This window comes from Hemitrygon akajei, chromosome 15 (assembly GCF_048418815.1).
Source record: "Hemitrygon akajei chromosome 15, sHemAka1.3, whole genome shotgun sequence".
In the NCBI taxonomy this organism is placed as follows: domain Eukaryota; kingdom Metazoa; phylum Chordata; class Chondrichthyes; order Myliobatiformes; family Dasyatidae; genus Hemitrygon; species Hemitrygon akajei.
Window position 1 is genome coordinate 20,795,165 of NC_133138.1, and position 24,751 is coordinate 20,819,915.

Here is a 24,751-nt window from a genome sequence, read left to right on the forward strand (position 1 = left end):
GGATATAAAGTGAGGCAAAAGTATTTTTGCACTCAAATTAACAAAATAAATTGTGTCCCAGAGAGAGACAAAATTTGTCAGCCCTGACACGATTTGAACTATAGCTCCGCATGAATCCATATTTTAAAGTGTCCAAAGAAAATCTAATGCCTCTGTAAATTTAACTCTATATTGTTCAATATTTTAATATTACAAGGTTTGCACCTATTACAAGGACAGCATAGCGTAAACCTACACTGATAGTGAGATTGGTAGTCATTGTGTAACTTTAGCTGGAAGTGATTTAAAATTACATTAACATATATACAGCATGAAAAGATAGAAGAATAAATGGATAGTGTTGGATATAATAGAACAGTCAGTGTGTTGTTGGACTTCAATAACATAAAGGCCATGCAACGAGCAAATTGTTGCAAAAACCCATCTGCTTCTCTAATCCGCTTTTAAGATGGAAATCGGTTCTGCTTGTTTGGTGTGGCCTGTATGTGACTCCAGCCCTGCATTTTTTGTGATTGACTCTTAATTGCAGACTGAAGTGGCGCAGCAAGCAACTCTGTTCAAGGACAGGAAAAATAATAAACGTTGGTCTTGCAGAGACAGACACATTCTGTGAATGAATAACAAAAGGATAAACAAGAACTTCAGCAAATATGAGTCAGGAAAAAGCAAAGAAACATCAGGGTACAAAACACACCTTAAAACAAAACACTGAAAATCTTTGAAAATCATTGCACGAACACAAACATCTTTGAGATGCTGATGTAAAATTGATAACTACCGCTGTTAAACAGTGGACAAATGTAATCCATGTGAATTAAGCACTTGTACACCATCAATAAGCAGATTTAGTTTGTCGGCAGCTGAGAAAGGAAAACAAAGACACAGACCTGGAGAGGTGATGAGATCACACCCCCCCACAAACACTCAAAATTATATACAGGATTCTATCTATCAATACACTCCTAGATCCAGCCACCAGCGCTACAGATACTTGAAAACCATGGTAGGACATAATGGATCTTAAAATGAATTTCACTGCCAGCACAGACAAAATCAAGGGGGTAACTGGAAAGTGAACTTTATTTTGTGATTGAGGAAAAAGATCAAAAGCGCATCAATCCCCATTCTCACAAATGTTTCTTTACCAAACCATCTGCCATAGAAGCACTTCTCCACCAACATCGTAGTAGCTGCATGTACACCTATTTCATCAATGGACCACTGTAGCCAGTATTTCCAAGGATGTAATAAAAGCTGGTACAATCTACTGATTTGACAGCTACTTTCTCAGTAAAACACATATCAAAATTTCTGTTTGAATGTATGAATAGAACTATTGGGGAACTGCGTGTTATCTAGATTTTTTCACATTGGGAAAATTTCCACTCTAAGCCGGTGGTGGATAAAGGCAGAGTGGAGATTTTGTCAAAAGCAATATAACATTTGCAGTTTGAAGCATGTCACTGTAAAATTAGAAACTGCTATATTCATTAAGATTGATTTGTTTTGAAGCTGCCATGTGTTTCTCAAGAAAAATATTTGAAAGATAATGTTATGAAACACATACTTGACAACTTACTGAGATGCTTTCCAGATGCTTTATAGAGATGTGATAAATATACGTGCAAAATGTTTTTAAACAGGATTGTTCACAAAAATAACAGATCAAAATATTCCTCCTACATATAAACAGTAACATATTGTCAGAGATTTTTTAATGACCCTGTTCTACCTCTGCGAAAGGGAAAAAGATACCTTCACTTCTGACATGTTTTGTTATCACTAAATATTGTGAACTCACTCAGGTTAATCTTTGTCTTCAAGTAAGACAAGATTGTGAAACCACTGACCTTCCTGTTCATTGAGGTTTCTGCAATGTGAGACTTGAGTCAAAAGCATCATAATATATGTTTTTAAATAAGCACGCTTCATGGAAATTTTGTAGATTTGCAAAAGATGACCATTGTAAATCTAGATTCGTAATTAGCCTGGTTGTGTTGATCATTTTGAGGATATTTGGTGTTTTCTGTATTGAAATATCAGTAGGTTTTGTGCAGACCAAATGACATTGCTCTATTTAAAGTTACCAAGGAGATTTAGCATTTTGGGTAGTTTACAGAACCATATAGGGTAACTCTCCTATCTAATGTGTCACTTCTGCAACAGATTCCTTCTTCCAAATTTAACCTTACCTCATTTGGCAACACAGAGATACAAAATCTGCAAATGAGAAACCATGGACCTATTAAACAAAGAAGCCAGCAAACCCCACAAAAACCTATTTAAATCAAATAAAATAATTGAAGAACTTTAGCGAACTGAATGCCAGCTGGGAAATATTTGACGATTTTCTTTTCCAGTATTTTAGAATGAACTGCCTCCTTACCAAAGGAACATATTTTTTTTTTCTTTTCATTAAACGTTTCTTTAAACACCTGTGTGGTCTGAAGCTGCCTCTTGATGTGGAAAAACGACACAGAGCCATTTATAAACCGCCACCTTACTGTTCTTACCAGGTAATTGGAAAATCAAATCCTGAAAACTGAAATTAGACACTAAAACCTAGTCTGGGTTGAGAGAGAATAGCATGGACAACAACAGCACTGAACAACACGACTTAAAATTACTAATAGTGATTGCATTTCCACGCATAACGCGGAACAAACGCAGAATTATCTGATACAATTCCACATCGGCAAATAGTCTCAACACGTACATCACCTGCCAGGAAAGGAGGGGGGAGCTGAGCTTACAATAAAACCACATTTCCTTGTTGGATGAACTACTGCAATTTTAAGGGTTTAATAAAGAAAGAAGGAATAAACAACATAAAACGGAAAGAAAGACTTAAATGATGCTTAGTAACATGAGTAAACTGTAGTCAATCGGCAAAGTCCCCTTCTGCCATGGTCCGGAACTGGGATACAGGCAACATTCGGCAAATATTCGGCTCTGACTTAAATAGAATACGAGCGACACAATGGCAAGTTAAGGAAGAGAAAGTGCCAGGGTTTCTTATTCAACTTTTCAGAGGAAGAATAAAAACGTATCATTCTCCTCGAACTCTGGTGATTTTATTCGAAATTGATACAATACCCTGAGACTTTGATATCCATTAAACACGCCATTGTTCCGAAAAGGATATTAATTTGGTTTAAGGTAAGCAACACTTCCCCAAATTACCCCCAGCTACCATCCCCGGAATACCGTAATAGCCAACAGTTTGCCCTGCAGACTGTGCGAGTGAGTGAATCTCTAATAGATTGATGGATGGTCCATGGATTGATGATGGATGGATGGATGGTGTTCCCAGCTCGCACCTACCTGGCTCAGTCGGGAACTTCTTGGGCTTGGCCGTGCTGGAGAGCAGCATGTCCGGGGATCTGCACCAGAGTGGCCCCGGGGCTCCGCTCACCCTCCGACCCCAAAGCAGACCGCGATGGTAATGAAGGTGACGCTGGAAGGGGGGGGGGGGAAGGAACGGCGGACGGGTTGTCAGCTCTCGCCCGGCTGCTGTCGCGGCCGCCGCAGGTTAAGAAGCGAGTGCGGGATCGGAGCTGGTTCCTTCAGATCGCAGCTGGGCAGAGGGAGGTGCGGCGGGGTGGGAAGGGAGGAAGGAACGAACGAAATGAAAGAGGGAGGGAAGGAAATCAGAGAGGGCGAGGGAGGGAACGAAGTAAAGAGAGAGAGAGGGAGGAAAGGGAAAGGATAATTACAATGTAGGGGTATATAACAGTGAAGAGAATAAGAGAGTGGGGGGAATGGAATACAGGAGAGGGGAAGCAATTGAAGGAGAGAAAGGACGATTGTGTGCGAGAGGGGAGGAGAAAAACGAGAGAGAGAGAGCGAGAGAGAGAGAGAGAGAGAGAGAGAGAGAGAGAGAGAGAGAGAGAGAGAGAGAGAGAGAGAGAGAGAGAGAGAGAGAGAGAGAGGAGAGAAGGAAAAGGGAGGAAGAAAGATGCGAAAAGGGGGGAGCGAAGAGCCGCCGAGCTCCGGCCAGCGAGAGGCGAGCTCCGGCGCTAGCGAGACCGCCGAGCCTGCAGGGCGATCCCGGAGTTTACTCGCCTCTGGGACATGACGGCAAGGGCAGAGGAAGGCTGCAACTCACAGGAGCAACACTCGGCGAGGAGGCGGGAAGTGAAAGAGGAAAATAAACACAGAAGAGGGGAGAGAAAAAATAAAAGATAGTCCAAATGCCGGAGCAGGGGGGAGGAGGGGGGGGGGGTCTACCAGAGAGAGCCAAACGTCAGAGAGGTGGCTAGCCCTGTCTCGGCTTCTCTTTCATCTCAGGAACAGGAGGAGGGAGGGAGGGTGCGAGAGTAGGAGTTAGCATCGACACTGCAAGGAAGAAATAACTAAGTCCGAGGGATAACTTGAGAAGCAGATTGAAATGAAGGCTCGGGAGCCCGGTTGTGTTGGAGCGCTGTTCTCAGAAACCTGCAGCTGCTGGTGCCAACACCAGTGATTCCATGACAACTGGCGGCAAAGCCAGACAGGTGTACATTCAGCGGATCTCCCTCACCCCTCCCCTTCCCCCAGTGTCCGGGCAGACATGTGCCGGCAAGCGTGCCTCCGGGTCGCTCCCACCCCAGCTACATGTACACTCACTCAGAAAGACAGGGCACAAGTACGGCAACGATTGATCTGCCGCTCTCTTTCTCCACTGCCAAATCAACCTGATTTCGCGATATCAAAAAAAAATCCCAACTCAACACACTGTATCGACTCTGCGCCCACAGAAAGAGATAGATGTGTGTATGTGTTGCCTTCCTGACGACCATTCAGTGTTCCTGTGACAGTGTGTGAAAGTCAATCCCCCTCCCTTTCTCTTTTTCTCGTACACACACACACACACACACACACACACACACACACACACACACACACACACACACACACACACACACACACACACACACACACACACACACACACACACACACACACACACACACACACACACACACACACACACACACACACACACACACACACACACACACTGGTACAGCCACCAGAGCTCAAAGACTCACTGCTCCCAAGAGCGATTAATCTTCTATTCCTAATTAGATATTTGCTAATTAGCATCTGACGTGTAAAGGAGAAACATTTTTGGTGATGAAAGGTGCCGGGAGCTAAAGCTCGAATAGTGTCTTGTATCTTTGTGGAATATCCAAGCTAAATCTGGATCCACTCCACTGTTAACAGGAGAGTTTTTCACTGTATTTACAATTTTACTTTTTCCCTTCCCAAGGGAATTTTCATACATTTAAACATCTTGGATGAAACATCCCAGGTTAATGTCATTTAAGCATATGTAAAATTTCAAGCACCATAAATTATTTATCCCCCTAAAACCCCTGACCTAAAGTTATGAGCAAATCAATGTATTTGGGAAACAAACAACAAAGTTCCTCTAACAACATCTGTTATGAAAGAAATTGAAATGTTAAGGTAAATGGCAGGAAGACAAGATAAGAGTAGTCACATTTATGGCTCTCCATCTCCACTCCCTTTCCCAAGCCATCAACACATGAGGGATTCTTAACAGTAACAAATGAATAAACACAAGAGATTGCACAGATGCTGGAAATCCAGAGTAAGACACACAAAATGCTAAAAGAACTCAGCATGCCAGGCGGAATCTATGAAAAGGAATAGAACTGACATTTCGGGCACCAGTGGTTAATAGTACTTCATCATTTCTAAACAAAATAATGCAAGCAAAGACATGTAAGGATATGCAGCAGCATATTTCTTAATAACAACTGCCATTGCAAACAAAGGTTAACATCTTCATTTAGAACAACTTTTCCTTCCATATACATTCTCCAGTGACGAAAAGGGCTGGAAAAAAATCTTTAAAGTTCACTAATACAGTATTGCTATTAACCACTGGTGCCTGAATTCAATTAATTAATGCAACCAACTACCTAATTTTTTTTGGTGTAGAAATGTGCTTATGTATTACTCAGTGTCTCTTTATACGGGGCATATAACAGACTGGTTACTGATTATGCTGGGGAAAGAAAACCCTCAACAGACGGAAAGCAGCCGTGAAAAAAGTGGCTCATCACCCCTTTTTCAAGGACAATTAGAGATAGGCAATTAATGTTTTGAAATGCTGCCTTTGCCCCTATCCCAGAAAAGAAAAAAAGAGTGAAGTAATGGTACTTTAAAATCAACAACTTCAGCTCCTACAAACAACATGAAATTAAGTCCATTATAGGGACCCAGCAGCTTTAAAAAGACATGCATATTTAGATCATTCTTTACACATCAGAAAAGGTTAGTTTCTATTCTATCATTACATGGAGCGTTGAAGTAAAATCCATCAGCAATTAAACTTGCATTACATTCTATTTGCTCTATTCCACTACTTCCCTTCAGATAATAGTGATTGTATTTTACGGCGGCATTTGTTCTATAATTCAATTCCCCGCCTCAATCCCCCTAACCTGAAAGGATGGAGTTACACTGACAAATCTTGTGAAAATATCACTGCTTATCTCATAAGCCTTTTTTTTGGCAGTGGAGGTTGACTAGGTCTCTAATGTACAGAAATATAAAAGCCAGGTGATTAGAAGTGCAGACCACACAATGGAGAGTTTGATCCTTGTTCCTTGTCTTGAAGTATCACTAAAATAGATGCAGATAAATCTACACCCTCTTACCTGCAGTAAAATCATAGTTATAGATATATACAACTTTAAATGACTAATGAGAGATATTAAGAAATGATTAAAAAATACTGATCTGCGTTCCAACGTTTTCATAAACCATGAAAGGTGAATCAGGAGCAGGATCTAATTGTCACCAGACACCCCCTCAAAATGAAATTGCAGGTTTAAGTAATTTGTTAGAATTGGCAGAGGAATAATAAATATCGCCTACAGAATGAACTGGTTGAGACAGTCACTGTTGACAAAATTAAAGTGAAACAAAGTAGAATAATTTTATCAGCATCATTGGGTACATATTCATGAGGGAGAGCCTACAAAGGATGCTGTTTAATTTCTGAGTAGAGGAAACAAATAACTTGGATTATTACTCATATAATTCAGGTAAAAGTATTCCACTAATGCTCACCACTTCTATTCATGGTCTTTCACAAAATACTGTAGAAGTTAGAAAAGAGAGATTAAAATTAAGAACGGTGACGTGCTTAGAAGTAATCTAGCGCCTATGGAGAGAGAAGAGTTCGGTGGAAGGTCTTTTCTCTCTCCACAGATGCTGTCTGGCCTTCTGAGTGTCTAGAGTGTTCTGTTTTTATTACAGTATTCTCTACATTTTTAGACAAAAGATGCATTGATTTGTGATAATGATCTCCAGGTGTTCAATAAGCTTGCAATGATTTGTGTGCATAGCAGCAACAGGAAGAATCTTAGCTACTATAGTTCCATTTGATACTTGCTGTCAAAAGTATGTTCTCAACAATCCCACATTATAAAAGAGAAATGGGAAAAATCTCCTGCCAGCAATAACGATCCCAGGGACCTGATTATTCATAATAGCTGACTGATTACAATCCACTTGAACTTCCCTCTTGGAATTTATGTTGGCCTGCAATAAATTTCATGCTTTACAATTATTCCCAAGTTTTGATGTACATCTACATGTTATATTGAGAATAATTATCCACATATCATTACTTTGGAGATGTAGAATAAAGAAATGTTTTAAGTATGAACCATCCAATCAGATGTCACAAAGGACAGTTGCAAACAATCAGATATCACAAAAAAACAGTTGCTGTCTGACCTGCTGAGTTCCTCCGGCATTTTTTGTGTGTTGCTTTGGATTTCCACCATCTGTAGAATTTCTTGTGTTTATGAGTTGCAAACAATAACTGTCATTTACCTAAGATTTCATTGCAGTAATTGCAACACTGCCACCAATCACTAACCATGCAATTTTAACTTATTATTACTTTACATCAGAATATTGTTTTTTCTCATATGCAGGTAATTAAATAACTCCTTCAGCACCTGATGCACTTGGAGATATAACAAAGGTTTCATGGAATTGTGCAGTATGAGTATCAGGCAATAAACAGAAGTTAGTATAAAATTCCTCTATTAACGGGAGGTACTAATGTAATTTTGCCTTTGTTATAAAAAAAATAAAGCTGCATGAATGAGTGACATTCATATGGTAACTTTCACAGTGTGTAATCTCAGAGCCAATGCATATTAACAGTTAACAATATGCCAAGAGTTGCAAAAAAAATTAGTCTACGAAATTTCTAACACCACATTTGCAAAATGCAACAGAACCATACAATGTCACAGTTGGGCGCTGCAATGAGGCAGAACATTGGCAGCTTGAGCTTCTGTGGAAAAGGAGGTTGTGACTTTACACACTAACATTTTCCAGGCCGAGTTTCTACAATCATTTTCAATATATGTTAAAAGAGGAATGCTCAACGCTCAGGGAACATCAACAACAAGTTCCTTTAATGTCGTGAAACAAAGGAATTTAATTCATCAAAATGGAGATTACATAAGCATCTATTATCAATTAGCAGAAGACCTAAAGCCTAGTCAAAGATGTAGGTCTAAACAAGTACTTTGTTTCAGAAAGATTCAGAGAAGCAGAGTGGTTAAAACGTACAGAGGGTATTACGAGAGAAAATATGTTTAACTAGTTAGTAATGGCCAATGTTAAAGAGATATACAGGCAATGTTAGATACAGTACAGATTTATGGTAAGGAGTTCTGGGTCAAAAATGCCAACAGGTTTGAAGACAATCTTTTCAGTTTCATATAATGGCCAAGGAGAAAGATAGAGTCTATAGCTGGTAAATGGAGGTTGTGACTGGGACTGAAGACAAACTTCATAGTTTTTCCAATATTTAGTTAGAAGAAATATGTACTCATCCAGAAATCAATACTGGATAAGCTGCTAGATACCTTAGAGGCAGCATTGGTGAGCTAGACTGGGTGTCATTAGCAGATGTGTAAAAACAGCTGCAGTGTTTTATGACAATGTTGAAGATGAACACACATATATAAGCCCCAAAAATGGGTTCTTAGATGGCACTAGAGATAACTGCACATCACAGATTACACATATGGACTTTATACTCTTTAAGATGAATGATACTGAAAAATAAGACCTTTTCCCATTGAGGAAACCTTATCAAAGCAATTTTGAGATAGATCCAGACCAAGGCTCAGTCATGAAGTAAAGTGAGAAGTGAAGTGAGAGATCATTTATCCAGGGGATTGATTAACTATTGTAATTTGGAGAAAAATATAGATAAATAATGGAAGAACTAAAAATGTAAGACTGCAAAGAGACTTATACAATGAGGATATTTTCAAGTGCTCTTACAAATGGGAAAAAGATTTTCCTGATGGCTTCCTTCACTGCTCTGTATATGGTTGAATGTATAAGCAGTAATCTCAATAGCATATAACTCACTTGACAAATGTAAATACATTTTCACCTTGTACACCAGCTACCTTGGTGATCTGAAGGAGATTAATCTTGTCTCAATTTGAGACAATTAAAGACAATTTTGCATAGCAAGTATCCTGCTGTCACTTAGAAATGCTTAAGTTGATATCATATATGCTGGAGCTGGATTTGCCTAACTTTCATGGGCAAATGAATATAATTGATACTTTTCTCTACCACCCAGTGTCCATTATTATGTCTAAATTAAAATCCACGTAATCGATAAAAATATATTGCACCAGTTCTTTCAAATTAACCACAGTGCCAAACACTACATGGATTAGTCTAGGTGACAAATAAGACAGATTTTCAGCTGCAATTTTTTCAACAGACAATTTCTGGCTGGTTTAAGAATTTAGTTGCTCCAGAACTTCTCCCAAATATGTTAATGATATATGTTAAATACATTGCTGCCTTTAATCAAAATCAGAAAGCTTCTCAGCATCGCAGACATCAACAATCAATCTCTGTCAGCAACCCATCAAACTCACATCTTACCTCTCAGAGTGAATATTTTCTAAAACTAAACTGTCTTTCCTTTTCTCCCCAAAGATTTGTCAATTTAAATTTAATAAGACACGGTGAGAGGATTTAATTTTTTTTATGACAACAGCCTTAGTTAGGTCAAGAAGAAGCAGAGCAAGATTTTATCTGTTTAAAATTATGAAGTGTTTCAGGCACATTAGCCCACTGAGTACCCAAGTCCCCCAGCGTCATCTACAAGTGCGATACGTGACTAAAAGTGTCACGTACCGTGAAAGACAAAATGATGCAACAGAACAAAATTTCAGTAATAACAGCAGTGTTACTGCAGCAAGAAGTCTGTAGCAAGCATTGTAAAATTAGCATACAGCTTAATTCTTCTATGAGAGCAGTTCTCCATTTGGCTGGCATGAAACAGGCAGTTATGACAAACTTAAAAGTTGAGTGATGAATAAACTGAGGTTCCTCAGTTGGTGCTATTTTATTGCTGCTAGTAATCCATTTAAATTGAATTGGTGTAAAGACAGCAAAATCTATGGCTTAATTTGTTATACAAAATAGGTGATCCATGAAAGAAACAAAGATAACTATATTGGATGGTACCAAGAAAGAAAGAAAGAAAGAGAGAGAGAGAGAGAGAGAGAGAAGAGAGAGATATGAAGCAGAAACATTCAACATGAATCAGAATCAGATTTAATATGACTGGCATATATCATGAAACTTGTTGGCTTTGTGGCATCAGTACAATGCAATACATGACAAATATAGAAATAAAACTGAATGAGAGTATCTGTATGTATATTAAATTCTTAAATTAAAATAAGTAGTGTAAAAACAGAACTTAAAAATAATAGCAAAGTAGTGTTCATAGGTTCAATGTCCATTCAGAAATCGAATGGCAGAGGGGAAGGAGCTGTTCCTGAATCACTGAGTGTGTGTCTTCAGGCTGCTGTACGTCTTTCCCAATGGTAACACTAAGAAGAGTTCATGCCCTGGGTGGTGGGGATCCTTAATGATGGATGCCTTTTTTCTGAGGCACTGCACGTTGAATATTTACATTTTTGAATTGTATACTGCTACAATATTTTTAAATTTTTCATGAGGTTTATCATAAATAACAAAAAATAATATTTAAATTATAAGGTGGCTCCCATATGTTATCTACACTTCCATTCTGATAGCATGCCTAATTCAGAGCTGGCTTAATATATGAATAGTACTCTGAACATAAGATCATAGATGTATGGCTATTTGATTTAGAAACAAGAAATGAGTAGATGCCTACTGAAACAACTTAGGGCAGGTGTTTCAGTAAAATGGGGAATGGAGAAATAAATGAATAACTGTTCTGCCCAAAAGGCATTTTTGCTTTGTAATGATGTGCTGATTACTAGGTAGTGCCAGTGATTTTGATTTATCATTATCAGAGCAATCTGCAAATCAGTTAGGATCATGCAGCGGAAAAGTTTTAACTGGATTTCTCCGAAGGATAAGCTTTCCTTTCTCCTTGGATTCAGAAGCCTGCCATAACTTTAATACGGGACCAAGCCAAGACTAATCCGATTAAAGTTGGAGAGATCAACATGGCAGGGTCTGTTGTGGTAAACAGTTTTCAGTTAACTTTGCCTTATTTCTAACATTGCAAGTTTTTTGTGGGTTTTCAAAGTGCATTGGGTAGGTTGATGAAGCTTACACTGCTGTCATCTTTTATACAAAGCTTGTAACTTTTGATTCAACGTTAATACATTCCAAGTAGAAAATGAAACCAAGCGTCCATTGTGGAGAACTGCAGTGGATTAAATACGGCACTTATTATCAGCCAAATTGTTCATGACTGTACAACAAAGCAGTGGAACCCAACTGAGAAACCCCTTTGCCAAAATGTTGACAGTCCTTTAAGTGAAGAAAGTAGTCCAATTCATCCTAGGATTAAAATTCTATATTAAAAAAATCCAACCATGATTGGAGCTGATGAAATGCATTGTTGCCATCAATTCTTAGTAGCTTTTTACACTACCATACACAAATCTCAAACTCTCTCATCTACTAACTGTTTCGATGAACATGCTAACATTTTTCCTGCCACAATAGGGAATCTTAAACTATAACTCCTCTGTTAATTAGCACATTAGGAAATTAAACAAATTAAACAACTTTAAAGTGTCCATGAAAGTAGGGATTGCATGTGGAGCTACTAGGCATGTGGGCACTATAGGTTCTGTGGAATGGTCAAGGGTATCGTCTGGAACATCCTGTGTGTATGCTGATTAATGAAAGATTTTAACAAAACAGTATTTATTACAAAGATGATCCTGCACTGTCATTGAAAGAGAAAAGAAGCGCAGTGAGGATTTCCATTATATGTTCTGCTTTTAGAAATTGTTCATCACTTTCTCAGGAGGATTTTCTTTTGTGTTCAGTATACATTAATGTCCCCAGTTTCTTTCTACTTAATATACCATTCAGCTGCAGTCAGCTGAGACATTATTATATTTCTTTTTATTTTGCTGAGATGCCAGTCACTCTCCAGTGATGGCAGCATTACATAGAGGATAGATTACTGGTGCTGGAGAGCAGGTCAGATAGGGATGTTTATTCTGCAGTGATTAAAATAACATAAGGACACTAGAATGTATTGAAACAAAAGGTAGTTTGGATGATCAAGTTCATTTAATGCAATTAATCACACACCACTTGCACTGTCACTGATACTCTCCACAGTTTGCTTTGTTTCCTTAGGGAGACAAATAACTATAGGAAACACCATCAAAAAAAATACTATTAAACCCACACTAATTGGGAAAACCTTTCAGAACTTGAAACCAACACAGCCCAGCCCTGACTTGTTGCATCTTTTAGAGGCCAAAACAGGTCTGAAACCAAGAAACTAATTACCTGCTTTATGTCATAGCCATCTAAGGAACTATTAAGAGACAAATGAAATTTTCCATGTTTTCTGTCCCATCTTTACAAGGAAATTTTGCCAAAGATTATGTGAGCCCATAGTACCTTCCTCTCCTACTATTCCACTATTCAAATCAATCAAAAGAATGCCATCTAATCCTCCCACACAGAATTTCATATAAAGTGATTTGACAGTTTTGGTGGTGGAGTCATCTGAGCCATTTTAGTGGTTGGCGCTTTTTTCGGGTGAGGGGACACTCATCTGTCCACATAGACTTCTCCCCTTGTACATCTTTCTGAACATCTCTCTCTTCCCCCACTCCAGTGGTTCTATCTGCACATTATCTCCCCTCCTCATCTGGTTACATTTACAAGCCTTGTTGGAGCCTTGTGTCCTCTCATTGCAGATGCACAGTATCGACCTGAGATGTTGACATATATCTTTTAACCCCGAAGTGTTACCAGTTTCTGTTTCAACCCTCCCCCAAACTGTTATATACAGGCAAAACTTCCTCAGTGTTGAGGTAGAGTATCAACCTGAAACGTTGACATGTACCTTTTAACCCTTGACCTGATAAGTCCTTCCAGTTTTGTTTATTGTTGCATATTTTCCAAATCTGGGCTCACACGCTTGCTCATTTGAGTCTTACTTCCGGCTTTCTCCTCACAGTTCTGGGCTGCTAAAATTAAAATGTTTTTTAATTTAGATGCAAGTTGCAAGTGTGTTCAAGAAATCTGTTTTCAGCATTCTCAAAGCCACTGGCCATCCTTATAGAGAAGACTGTTACCTCACATCTGCATTACACACTTCATCTAGTTGTACAACTGCCCCATTGTTAGCCCTATTACTCTGGTTCCCATCTCCCATCAGATCAGTTTAAACCCTCCCAAAGAGCTCCAACAAACATGCCCGTAAGGATATTGGTCCCCCTCAGTTTCAGTTGTAACCCATCCTTTTTGTCATTCCTTTCCGAGAAGATTTCCAGAAATCTGAAAGCCTGTCCCTTGCAACAATTCCTCTGCCACATATTAAAGAGTTTGTGGAGGTATTATTAATTCTCTTTAATAGAACATAGAAATCTACAGCACATTACCGGCCCTTCGGCCCGCAATGTTGTGCCGACCATGTAGCCTACTCTAGAAACTGTCTAGAATTTCCCTACTACATAGCCCTCTATTTTTCTATGCTCCATGTACCTACCTAGGTGTCACTTAAAACACCCTATTCTATCCATCTCTACCACCATCGCTGGCAGTGAATCCCACACACACACCACCCTCTGTGTGAAAAACCTACTTCTGACAACCCCCCCCCCCCGTACCTATTTCCAAGCACCTTAAAAACTATGCGCCTTCATGTTAGCCATTTCAGTCCTGGGAAAAAGCCTCTGGCTATCCATACGATTGATGCTTCTCATTATCTTACACACCTCTATCAGGCCAGCTTCCATCCTCCATCACATCAAGGAGAAAAGGCCAAGTCCACTCACCCTATTCTCACGAGACACGCTCTCCAAGCCAGGCAACCTCCTTGTAAATCTCCTCTGCATTCTCTCCATAGTTCAAGAATCACTAAATTCTGGAATGGTACTGAGCACTGGAAAATTGCAAAGGTCACTCCACTTGTTATGAAGGGAGGGAGGGAGAAGAAAGAAAATTATAGGCCAGTTAACTTGACTTCAGTGGTTGGAAAGATGTTGGCATCGATTTTTAAAGATGAAGTTCTGGGGTACTTGGATGCATGTGATAAAATAGACCAAAGTCAGCATGGTTTTCTAAAGGGGAAACCTTGCCTGATAAATCTGTTGGAATTCTTTGAAGAAGTTAAAGGGCAGGATAGACAAAGGAGAGTTAGTGGATGTTGTTTATTTGGATTTTCAGAAGGCCTTTGACAAAGTGCCACACATGAGGCTGCTTAACAAGATAAGAACCCGTGGTATTACAGGAAAGGTACAAGCAATGCCAGAAGATTGGCTGACTGTTCGGAGGCAAAGCATGGGAATTACGGGTTCCTTTTACGTTTGGTTGCTGGCGACTAGTCCTCTTTCTCCTTCATGTGACCTACACAGATGACAATGCCAGTCAGCAAAAGACCTGAAATTCAATTCTGAAGAAGAACAAAGGGTTCAGAACATTGATATGAAAGTAAAGACCTAATTTTAGATTTTAAACACGGAGTATACTGCAGATGCTGTGGTCAAATCAACATACACAAACAAGCTGGATGAACTCAGCAGGTCGGGCAGCATCCGTTGAAAACAATTTTCAAAACGAAACAAAAAAGATTTTAATGGTTGCTGCCCAACCTGCTGAGTTCATCCAGCTTGTTCGTATGTGTTAATTTTAGATTTATCTTGAACCTTTCAGTTTGTAGCATATGCTTCCCATGCATTGCCATTTCTGGCCAAAGAATAATCTTTAAGTCATAGCCATTGAGTATGAACAAAATTCTGTAGCCATTAAGTACTAAAATCCAACGTCTCATTCTCATGACAGGAGATGTAACAAAGATAGACTTCCTTAGATACATACATTTAATATGAATTCATCCTTTTTTTCAGTCTTATTCAGAATTTAATAGTTGAGAGATTATGTTTCAGGTTAACAAAACATTGGTTAGACCACACTTAGAGGCATGTATGCAGTCCTGGTTGTCACACTGCAGGAAGGGTTTAGCTGTACTGGACAGGGTTCAGAGGAGATTCTTCAGGATGTTACTTGCATTAGGAGACTGTAGTTATAGACAGGTTGGGCTTTTTTTGCCCTGGATGGATGAGGCTGAGGGATCTCCTGATAAAGGTAAATTGAATTAGAAGATGCACTGACAAGGTAGATTGTATCTTTTTTCCCCAGTGGCAGGGGATAGATAACAAGAGGGCAGAGGTTTAAGTTGTGAGAAAAGAGTATCAAAGTGGATTTAAGGGGTGAGTGTTTTTTACCTCTGGAGTGATTGCTAATTGGAACTCTCTACAAAAAGAGGTGGTGGAGTCAGATATAATCATTACATTTAAGTGATATTAAGACAGTAATGTAAATAGGCAATGTATCGAAGGATATAGACCTAATGAAGGTAAAACATTAGGGACCGGTGGATTTGTAGGCATGCTAAGTTGGAAATCAAGGTGATACCTGAGGTCTCCAGTGCAATTGTTGCTGATTTGATTTGATGCAAATGACATGTTTCACTGGATGCTTTGATGGTTCAATGTACATGTGACAAACGGAGCTAAAATTTGAGGTCTTTTAATCTTTAGTGCAGATAGGCAATCATAGACATGATGAACAACAAGTCCTGCTTCTATGCTGCACATGTCCATGATTCTCTGACCTTTGAGCTCGCTATTCGAAATAAAGTTGTTTTCCACTGACTATATTTAAGCAAAAATCTTATTAGCATATGGCAGAACAGTCATTTTCTTAATAATCTCGAACCTCACTTGAGGCTTGTTGATTCTGTATTCATCTCCTCTAGTGACAAGTGAAGATCACAGGACCATGACTATCAACGACCACAGCCCGAGTGAAAGTCCCACCGCTGGGAAAGCACTGCTACTGCTGAGATATTCTGAATTTTGGATAAACTTAATGTGATTCAAACCCAACCAACTTCTTCATCATATTTCCTTTTTTGAAGTTCCAAGCAGAGCACCTTCCCCAGGAAATAGGATTGCCAAGGAGACCCACTCTCTCGTTTCTCTGTCAGTATTGCCCCACATTTTAAACAGCATCGCACAGTGTGGGAGAATTATAGAGAGTGACTGAGTTTGCTTATTTCTCACTGGGGAAATGTTTCAGTCCCACTTGGCACCTGCCTATGGCAACACTGTGGTGATCAGCAGCTCAGAGTGTGTGGAATAATCAGAAAGAACTCATGCTGCGAAGCGCTACAGCACAATGTGGACCTGTAATCTTTCACAGCTTTTAAATTCACTGTATTTTCAGCAGCATCTTGGGGGATGGTCTCTTCTGTGAGTGATGAAATACTGTAACTGCCATTTTATAAGTAGAATTAAAACTGTATTTACAAATAACACAAAGGAAATCTTTCTCATTGTTGGAAATTGCAAGACCTAAACTGCCTATGTATGATAATATCATAGACAGTAAGATAAGTTACATTCAGTTATATTACTGATGAGTACATCATTGATTCTTACAAATTCAACCTCCTCAATCATCCTTAGGTTGTGTTGGTTATTAATGCAAATGATGCATTTCACTGTACGTTTCGATGTACATGTGATAAATAAATGAATCTGAATCTGAACCTTAATCAATGTGTACCTGGCCTATACATTCTTGAAAGTGTGTTGTGTCAGCAATGGAGGAATTTCCAGAGAGGAATATATTTAAATTGTTTGATCAATTTTGCCTAGGGATCACTTCAATGCACAAGTAATTGTGGAACACCAAATAATTCTTTTTGATATTGGAATTCACAGATCATGATTACATCTATTGACAAATGGTTCAAATTTTCCTGTGTTTGTTTTCTACAAAGTTTCAACTGGATTTCTTGTAAATTCCCTCAAGTGAAAATGTATTAAAAAAAACAATAAATCACTGGTATTTTTAGGAAACATATTTTGCATTGAAAATATTTATGTTAGCTGGAGGTATGACTGTAAGTTCATTCAATGATTCCTACTTCCAGAATACTTAAGAAACCACAAATCATACTTGATTATGATAGAGCTAAAAAAAATCCTGGGAATAAGAAATAAAAACAGAAAATGCTGTAAGTTGTCAGAAGGTCAATCAACGTCTGTGGAAAGAGAAACACAGTTAACATTTCAAGTCAACATTCTAATGAAAGGTCATTGTTCTGAAATGTTAACTGCTTTTAATATCCACAAATGTTGCCTGAATTGCTGAGCATTTCCATCAATTTTTTTTTACTTTAATTTGAAGGCTGGTCACATTTGCTATATAATAAAGGAATACATTTCTTAAACAGGAAAAAAAGCTTAAGCCATGATTTGGCATCCAAATTAAAATATAGTGCATGATTTATAATGGAAAGTTGAAGCATCTCCAAAGATTTGTTTAGTTATTCCTATCATTCTTATTCAATAATACATTAGTACATGCTTTTGGTATCAGATGAGCTGACACAACATTTTTTAAAGGCATATTTTCAGTGTATAGTTTGAAGTTACAGATCTAATTGGCGCTAAGGTGTCCTCATCAGGTTGCTGTTCAATTCATTACAATCTTATCCTTTTTATCTGGTAAGCTATCTGGCTGTGCATTCACCATCAGAGACTGCCCCTTTAAAAATGAAGATGGATCTAGAATATTAGTCTTTACAGCTATTTATAGGCTCCTGGACACAGCTGTCAATTGTCGAGTGATACGTCACACGCTCTTTCACTAATCACTCGACTGGTTAGCGAAATGCCATTTTCTTTCATGGAATAAATGGAAAGAAAAGACAGCTGATCCTGGTTAGATAAAAATTGAATTTTTCTCCAGCACAACCAAAATGAAGATAAATTCCTCAATGATTCTGAATTCAACAGTTATACAGTTTGGTATGTATATAATAACAAAAATACACATTAGTTTATTCCCCATTTTAGCAGCACATCACAGCCATCTATTAGATATTTAGAGTGTTTAGAGCTAGCACCACAAGTAGTCCATAGAGCAGTTTAAACATTCACAATCATCCAATATGATCATGGGTAGATTTGCACACGTACACTTTCCCAACCTATCTACATATCCTCTGATTTCCTTAGTGTACAAAAATATATTAATGTTAGTCTTCCATATGATCATCCATTGTGCCCTGGAGGACAGAATACCAATGGGTCAGTCACAAACGTGCAAGAGTTCACCTCAGTCTTAATGGGCTGGTTCAGTACTTCCAATAAAACAAATCCCCATTCTAGTGTCTCCAGGCAGTGGAATTAGTCTCCCAAGACCTTTGTCAACACCTCAAAGACAAACGTAATTTTTAATCAGAGCTCCTTTCATTCGTCAGGAATTCAAGTGGAATATTAGACAAATCTCTCAATTCTTTCCTCATATGACATCTCTCACTCTGGAAATCAACATCGTGAACTACAAAGCAATGCTGTACTCTGCTCCAAAACAACTAGTTTTATTTTCCTGGCTAAGAAAAGCAAGACCATAAGATACAGGAGCAAAATTTAAACCATTCAGCCCATCATCTGGTCTGCCATTCGATCGTGGCTGATTTATTCTCCTGCCTTCTCTCTGTAACTCCACCCCCACTACAATGAAGAACATTTTATATGCTTCCCTAATTGTCAATGTCACGCTAGGTTATCTACACTCAAAGGTCACTTTATTAGGTACCTCGTGCAACACATCAGTGGTCTTCTGCTGCTGTAGTCCATCGACTACGCGTTCTGCATCGAGCGATGTTCTTCTGCACAGCCCTGTTGTAATTTGAGTTACTGTTGCCTACCTGTCAGCTTGAACTAGTCTGGCCATTCTCCTCTGACTTTCTCATTAAGAAGCTGTTTTCATCTGCAGAACTGCTGCTCACTGGATGTTTTTTTTGTTTTTCTACAGCACTTTCTGTACATTCTAGAGAATGCAGGAGAATCGCAGCAGATCAGCAGTTTCTGAGATAATCAAACCTGGTACCAACAATCATTCCATGGTCAAAGTCACTTAGATCACATTTCTTCCCCATTCTGATGTTTGGTTCAAACAACAAATGAATCTCTTGGCCATTTCTGCATGCTTTTCTGCATTGAGTTGCTGCCACATAATTGGCTGATTACATATTTACATTAAAGAGCACATGTACAGGTGTACCTAATAAAGTGGCCACTGAATGTATATACAATGTACTAATCAATTACATCATTTGCAGAATAAGAAGCTGAATGTGTTGCACAACAGTAATCTTCGAATGATTTAACAACCTGATTTGAATCCCGTTTTATTACACCTGCCATATTTTTTTTAAAACCCTCTGAACTGTATTATTCAATACAATGCTGGCAACTGTGGGGCTTTAGTTCATTGTTGGTGAAATAACATTTTTGCTGGCCTTCAGTATCACAGATAACAATAAATGGAAACCAAAATCAAATCATGTATGTTCTGAATGGCAGTGGTATTGGACCTGATTGTATTTCCTGCCATAGGGAGTAATATACTCTGAAAATCTCATGTAATAGTACAGTACTCCATTGACATGTTATTACACATCCTACTCTGTACACATAATGTGCATTGCCAATGTTTAAAGGACATACTGTATTGTAAAATTATATAATTAATTATTTGTTACATACCTAGGATTAATATTCCTGTATATACAACACCTTGTGAAGCAGAAAATACTACCATCGAGTAAGATGCTGAAATGACAATCCAGATTTTCTCTTTATAGAAGCTAAAAAAAGTAATTTTCTTTCAATATTTTGTGTTCTTCTCATTACATTGATATAATTTGCTTTCTTTTTCATGTTTGTTTCTGTGAAAAAAGTGAGTTAATTAATTGAAATATAATGTACTTGCACAATACTCACAATCCATCTCATTAACCCAAATAAATACACACATGATCTCACCAACACATTGCAATTTTCAAGCCTACCTCTATGCAGAAGAGAGAACCGTACGCCCACAGTGCAGGCCCACTGGCCCATAATGCTGTGCTAACCTTTTAACTGCCCCTCAATCCAGCTAACCCTTCCTTCCTGCATAGCCAATAACCTTCCATTTTTCTTCCATCCTTATGCCTATCTATGAGTCTCATAGATGTCCCTAGTAGATCACCCTGTACTCCAGAACTAGAAGGTGCAGCCTCAAAATTGAGGAGTTACACTTTAGAACAGAGGTAAGAAGGAATATTTGTAGCCGGAGAGTAGTAAATCTGTGAAATGTTCTGCCACAGACTGCGGTGGAGGACAAACATTAAGCATTCTGCCACAGACTGCTTAAGGCAGAAGATAATCATTTTCTTGTTTGATCCTGGCATCAAACGAAATGGCAAGAAGTTAGGTGCATGGGGTTGAGTGGGATCCGGGATCAGCCATGATGGAATAGTGGAACAGACTTGATGGATTGAATGGCCTAACTCTGCTCCTATGTCTTATGGTCTAACGCAAGCAATATATTCAAACATTTACCACTCTGTGTAAAAACCTACCCCTGACATCTTCCCTAAACTTTCCTCCACTCACCTGAAAAAGATATTCTCTGGTATTAACCATTGGTTCCCTGAGAAAAGATGCTGGCTATCCACTCTATCTATGCCTCTTATAAACTTATACACCTCCATCAAATTCCCTCTCAAACTCCTTCGCTCCATAAAGAAAAGTCCTAGCTCATTCAACCTTTTCTCTAATCCAGGTAGCATCTTGGTGAATCATCTCTGCACACTCTCTAAAGTTTCTGCGTCATTGCTCTAATGAGGTGACTAGAATTCAAGAATTCAATATGATATTCCAAGTATGGTCCAAACAGAGACCAAATATTACCTCATGGCCCTTGAACACAATCCCTCAAATAATGAAAGCCAACAAATCATACACCTATCAACCACCCTATCAACTTGTGTGGCAAATTTGAGGGATTTATGAATGTAGACTTCAAGATCCCTCTGTTTCAGAATCTAGGCTTTAATCTTATGTTCAGCTTTCAAATTTGTTCCAACCAGCAAACTTACTCTTCAACTTCCTCATCTAAGTCATTTATGAAAATCACAAAGATCATGTGTCCTAGGATTCATGCTCCATGTAAAAGGCCCTTCCTGAATGAATCCCCACAGAACACTACTCGCACTAACCTCCAGGCGAAATACATTCCACCTACCACTATCCTCTGCCTACTGTGGGCTAGGCAATTCTGAACAACACTGCCAAGTTTTCATGGATCCCATGGCTAATGACTTTCTGGGTGAACCTTTCAGACTTACTAAAACCAATATACGTCACATCCACCACCTACTTTCATCAATTTGTTTTGTCACCTCCTTGAAAAAGTCATTCATGCTCATGAGGCTTGACCTGCCCCTCACAAAACCACGCTGCATATCTGTAGCAGTTTTGGATGTCCAGCATTTGCTGTTTTACTCTTCTGAATTATTGGAAATTGTTATAATGTAATGAGGAATTCCATGGCAAATGATGGGCGGTATGATAGCATAGTGGTTAGAGTAACACAATTACACTGCCAGCCATCCAAATTCAATTACATCGCTGTCCGTAAGGACAGTTCTCCCTGTGACTGTGTGGGTTTCCTCTGGGCCCAACAGTTTCTTCCCACATTCCAAAGATGTTTAGATTAGTAGGTCAATTGTTCACATGGGTGTAATTGGGCATTGTGGGGTTATTGGGCAGGAAGAGCCTGTTACTGCAAAGTGTCGCAAAATAAAATATATATCAAAATAAATCCCAGATGTGCACTGTGACCAATCAGAGAGAATTGGTCTACATCCATTCTCCTCTCCCTTGCTGAACATGATCCTTGATGGACCTTCAAGATATAATAACCAAATCCTCTACCGTTATCCCCAGCAGACATTTGGACAGAGAAATGTGGGATGTGGGGATTGGGATGGGATATATGCCACAGACCTGAATGTAAATGAACGAGCTACAGAAATACTACATCTCTAATTGCAGATCAGACGCTGAGCATTTTGTGTTGAGCGTTTTGCTTTCTGACTGAAAGTATTTCCACCATTAACAAAGCAAGAATGAGAAAGAAATTGCCTGGGTGAGTGAGTGTTGACAACAATCCAGCTTCATCCAGAGCAGCTGAAGTGAAATATATCCCATTAACGATCTAAAGCTTTCACCTTCTCCACCACCAGCAGGGTGCACTGTATGAAAGACACTTTGCAAGAGCTTGCCAAATCTTCTTCAGCAGGTTCGCTCAGTCCTGTAACCTCTACTGCTTAGATCAACAAGAGCAACAAGCATAAAAGGTTATTTCCAAATTAAGTTCCTCTTTAATCCACATACTATGTTGACTTCACTTCATTGTAGTCTGTCGAATTCCCTGCACTCCCCATTCTAAAGCACTGTGAGAAAACCTTCACAAGAGCTGCAGATTGTTCCCCCACCCCCCCACCACATTGACAACAGTAATTAGGGATGGTCAATGAGTGTTTGCATTACCAATGATGACATATCTGTGAATAAATAAGGTAAGTAAATATATTTATGTCATCACAGATGTTACACTTAGCTTGTAGCAGTTTAATTAGTTTAAATGCAATCCTGAAAATCTGAAGCAAAATACAACTGGACATAATGCAAAGTGTTGCCTCAGCTCCCATGAAACCAAGAGCACCATTTCCAAAAATCATTTTGTTCCCTTGAACTGTATAGGATGCCTATGGGACTGCTTCAGTACAACTCCTTCTCAGCACTCACCTGAGTTAGACCTTCTGCAATGACATAGTGGGTGAAAGCAATAGCAATATTTATTCAGGCTGTGAGTAGGATGTTACTCACCCTAATCCACTGACTGCTGCGATAACACAGGAAGCTTACAGCAGTAAATGATCAAAGTAGCCTCAATCCCTATGCAGGGTTAATGCATGAATAATGCCAAAGACATTTTCTTCATGTGAAAGACAGCAAAAGGATACAGAAAACATTCAAATTTTCATTCATCATCTAACAGCATCCAAACTATAAAGAACATTGGAATCACTGGATGAACAGGTACAACCAGAGATCTCATCAAGAGACTCAATGTCTTCTCCGCCATTAAGATGCTTAAATATTCTCTCTCAGAATCTTTATGAAAACATCACTTCAATGGAAAATCTAAATCTGATCACAAAAATATTAGAAATATCAACAAATGAAATACAACATGTTTTTTGCATCACAATATGACTTTAAAACATTAATTACACTCAGTGACCACTTTATTAGGTGCCTCCTGTACCAAAGTAGCCATTGAATGCATGTTTGTGGCTCTCTGCTTTTGTAGACTTCACCAAGGTTCCAAGTGTTGTGCATTCAGAGAACCTCTTTTGCACACCACTATTGTAACATGTGGATATTAGCATTACTGTCATCTTCCTAACAACTTGAACCAGGCTAGCATTCTCCTCTGGACCTCTCTCATTTACAAAGCATTTTCACCCACAGAACTGCCATTCACTGAATGTTGTTTTTTTCTCTGCTACTCTCTGCAAACTCCAAAGACTGTTTTGCGTGACAGTCCCAGGAGATCAGCAGTTTCTGCGATACTCAAACCACCCCGTCTGGCACCAACAATCATTCCATACTCAAGGTCACTTAGATCACATTTCTTCTCCATTCTGATGTTTGGGGCTGAATAACAAATGAACCTCTTGACCATTTCTGCATGCTTTTATGCACTGACTTGTTGCCACGTGATTGGCTGATTAGTATTTGCATTAAAGAGGAGGGGTACTGGTGTACCTAATAAAATGGCCACTGAGTGTAAATCAACAAATATTCCTGAAAAGATATATTATGAAACTTTATAATGACACAAATGCATAAATTAACATAAAAATCAGCAGGGGCATACATTAAAAATAAAGATCGAAGCTCAAACTTGAAGGCAGAGTACAAGTTTAGTGGCAGGATTCTTCACAGTGTGGAGCAACAGAGGGATCTTTGGGTGCACAACCATTGATCCATCAAAGCTTTTGTCAAGATTGATAGGGTAGTTAAAAAGGTGTGCTGTGTGTTGGCCTTCATTAGTCAGGGGATTGAGTTCAAGAGCAGCGTGCCAATGTTAAACTCACTTGTTCGACCACTGTATTATAGGAATGAGATGGATTGGCTGGTTGAGTGGTGTCACAACAACAACCTTGCACTTAACAACAGCAAGACCAAGGAACTTATTGTGGACTTTAGGAAGGAGAACTCATGAGAACACAGACCAAGCCCTCATTGAAGAATTAGTGGTAGAAATG

General features: G+C 38.9%; 1 protein-coding gene across 13 annotated transcripts in view; it reads right to left on the reverse strand.

Annotated features, from left to right (window-relative positions):
- Positions 1-24,751, reverse strand: part of tenm2a (teneurin transmembrane protein 2a) — a 2,964,155-nt gene that overhangs the window by 542,768 nt on the left and 2,396,636 nt on the right. The window contains exon 1 of one of the 13 annotated variants that reach the window (XM_073067294.1): positions 3,325-3,450. The exons of the other annotated variants lie outside the window; for them this stretch is intronic. Within the exon in view, the coding sequence (XP_072923395.1) occupies positions 3,325-3,373 (49 nt within the window). The 5' untranslated portion in view covers positions 3,374-3,450. Of the gene's footprint in view, positions 1-3,324; positions 3,451-24,751 lie in introns of those variants that run through there. 13 annotated transcript variants of the gene reach the window in all.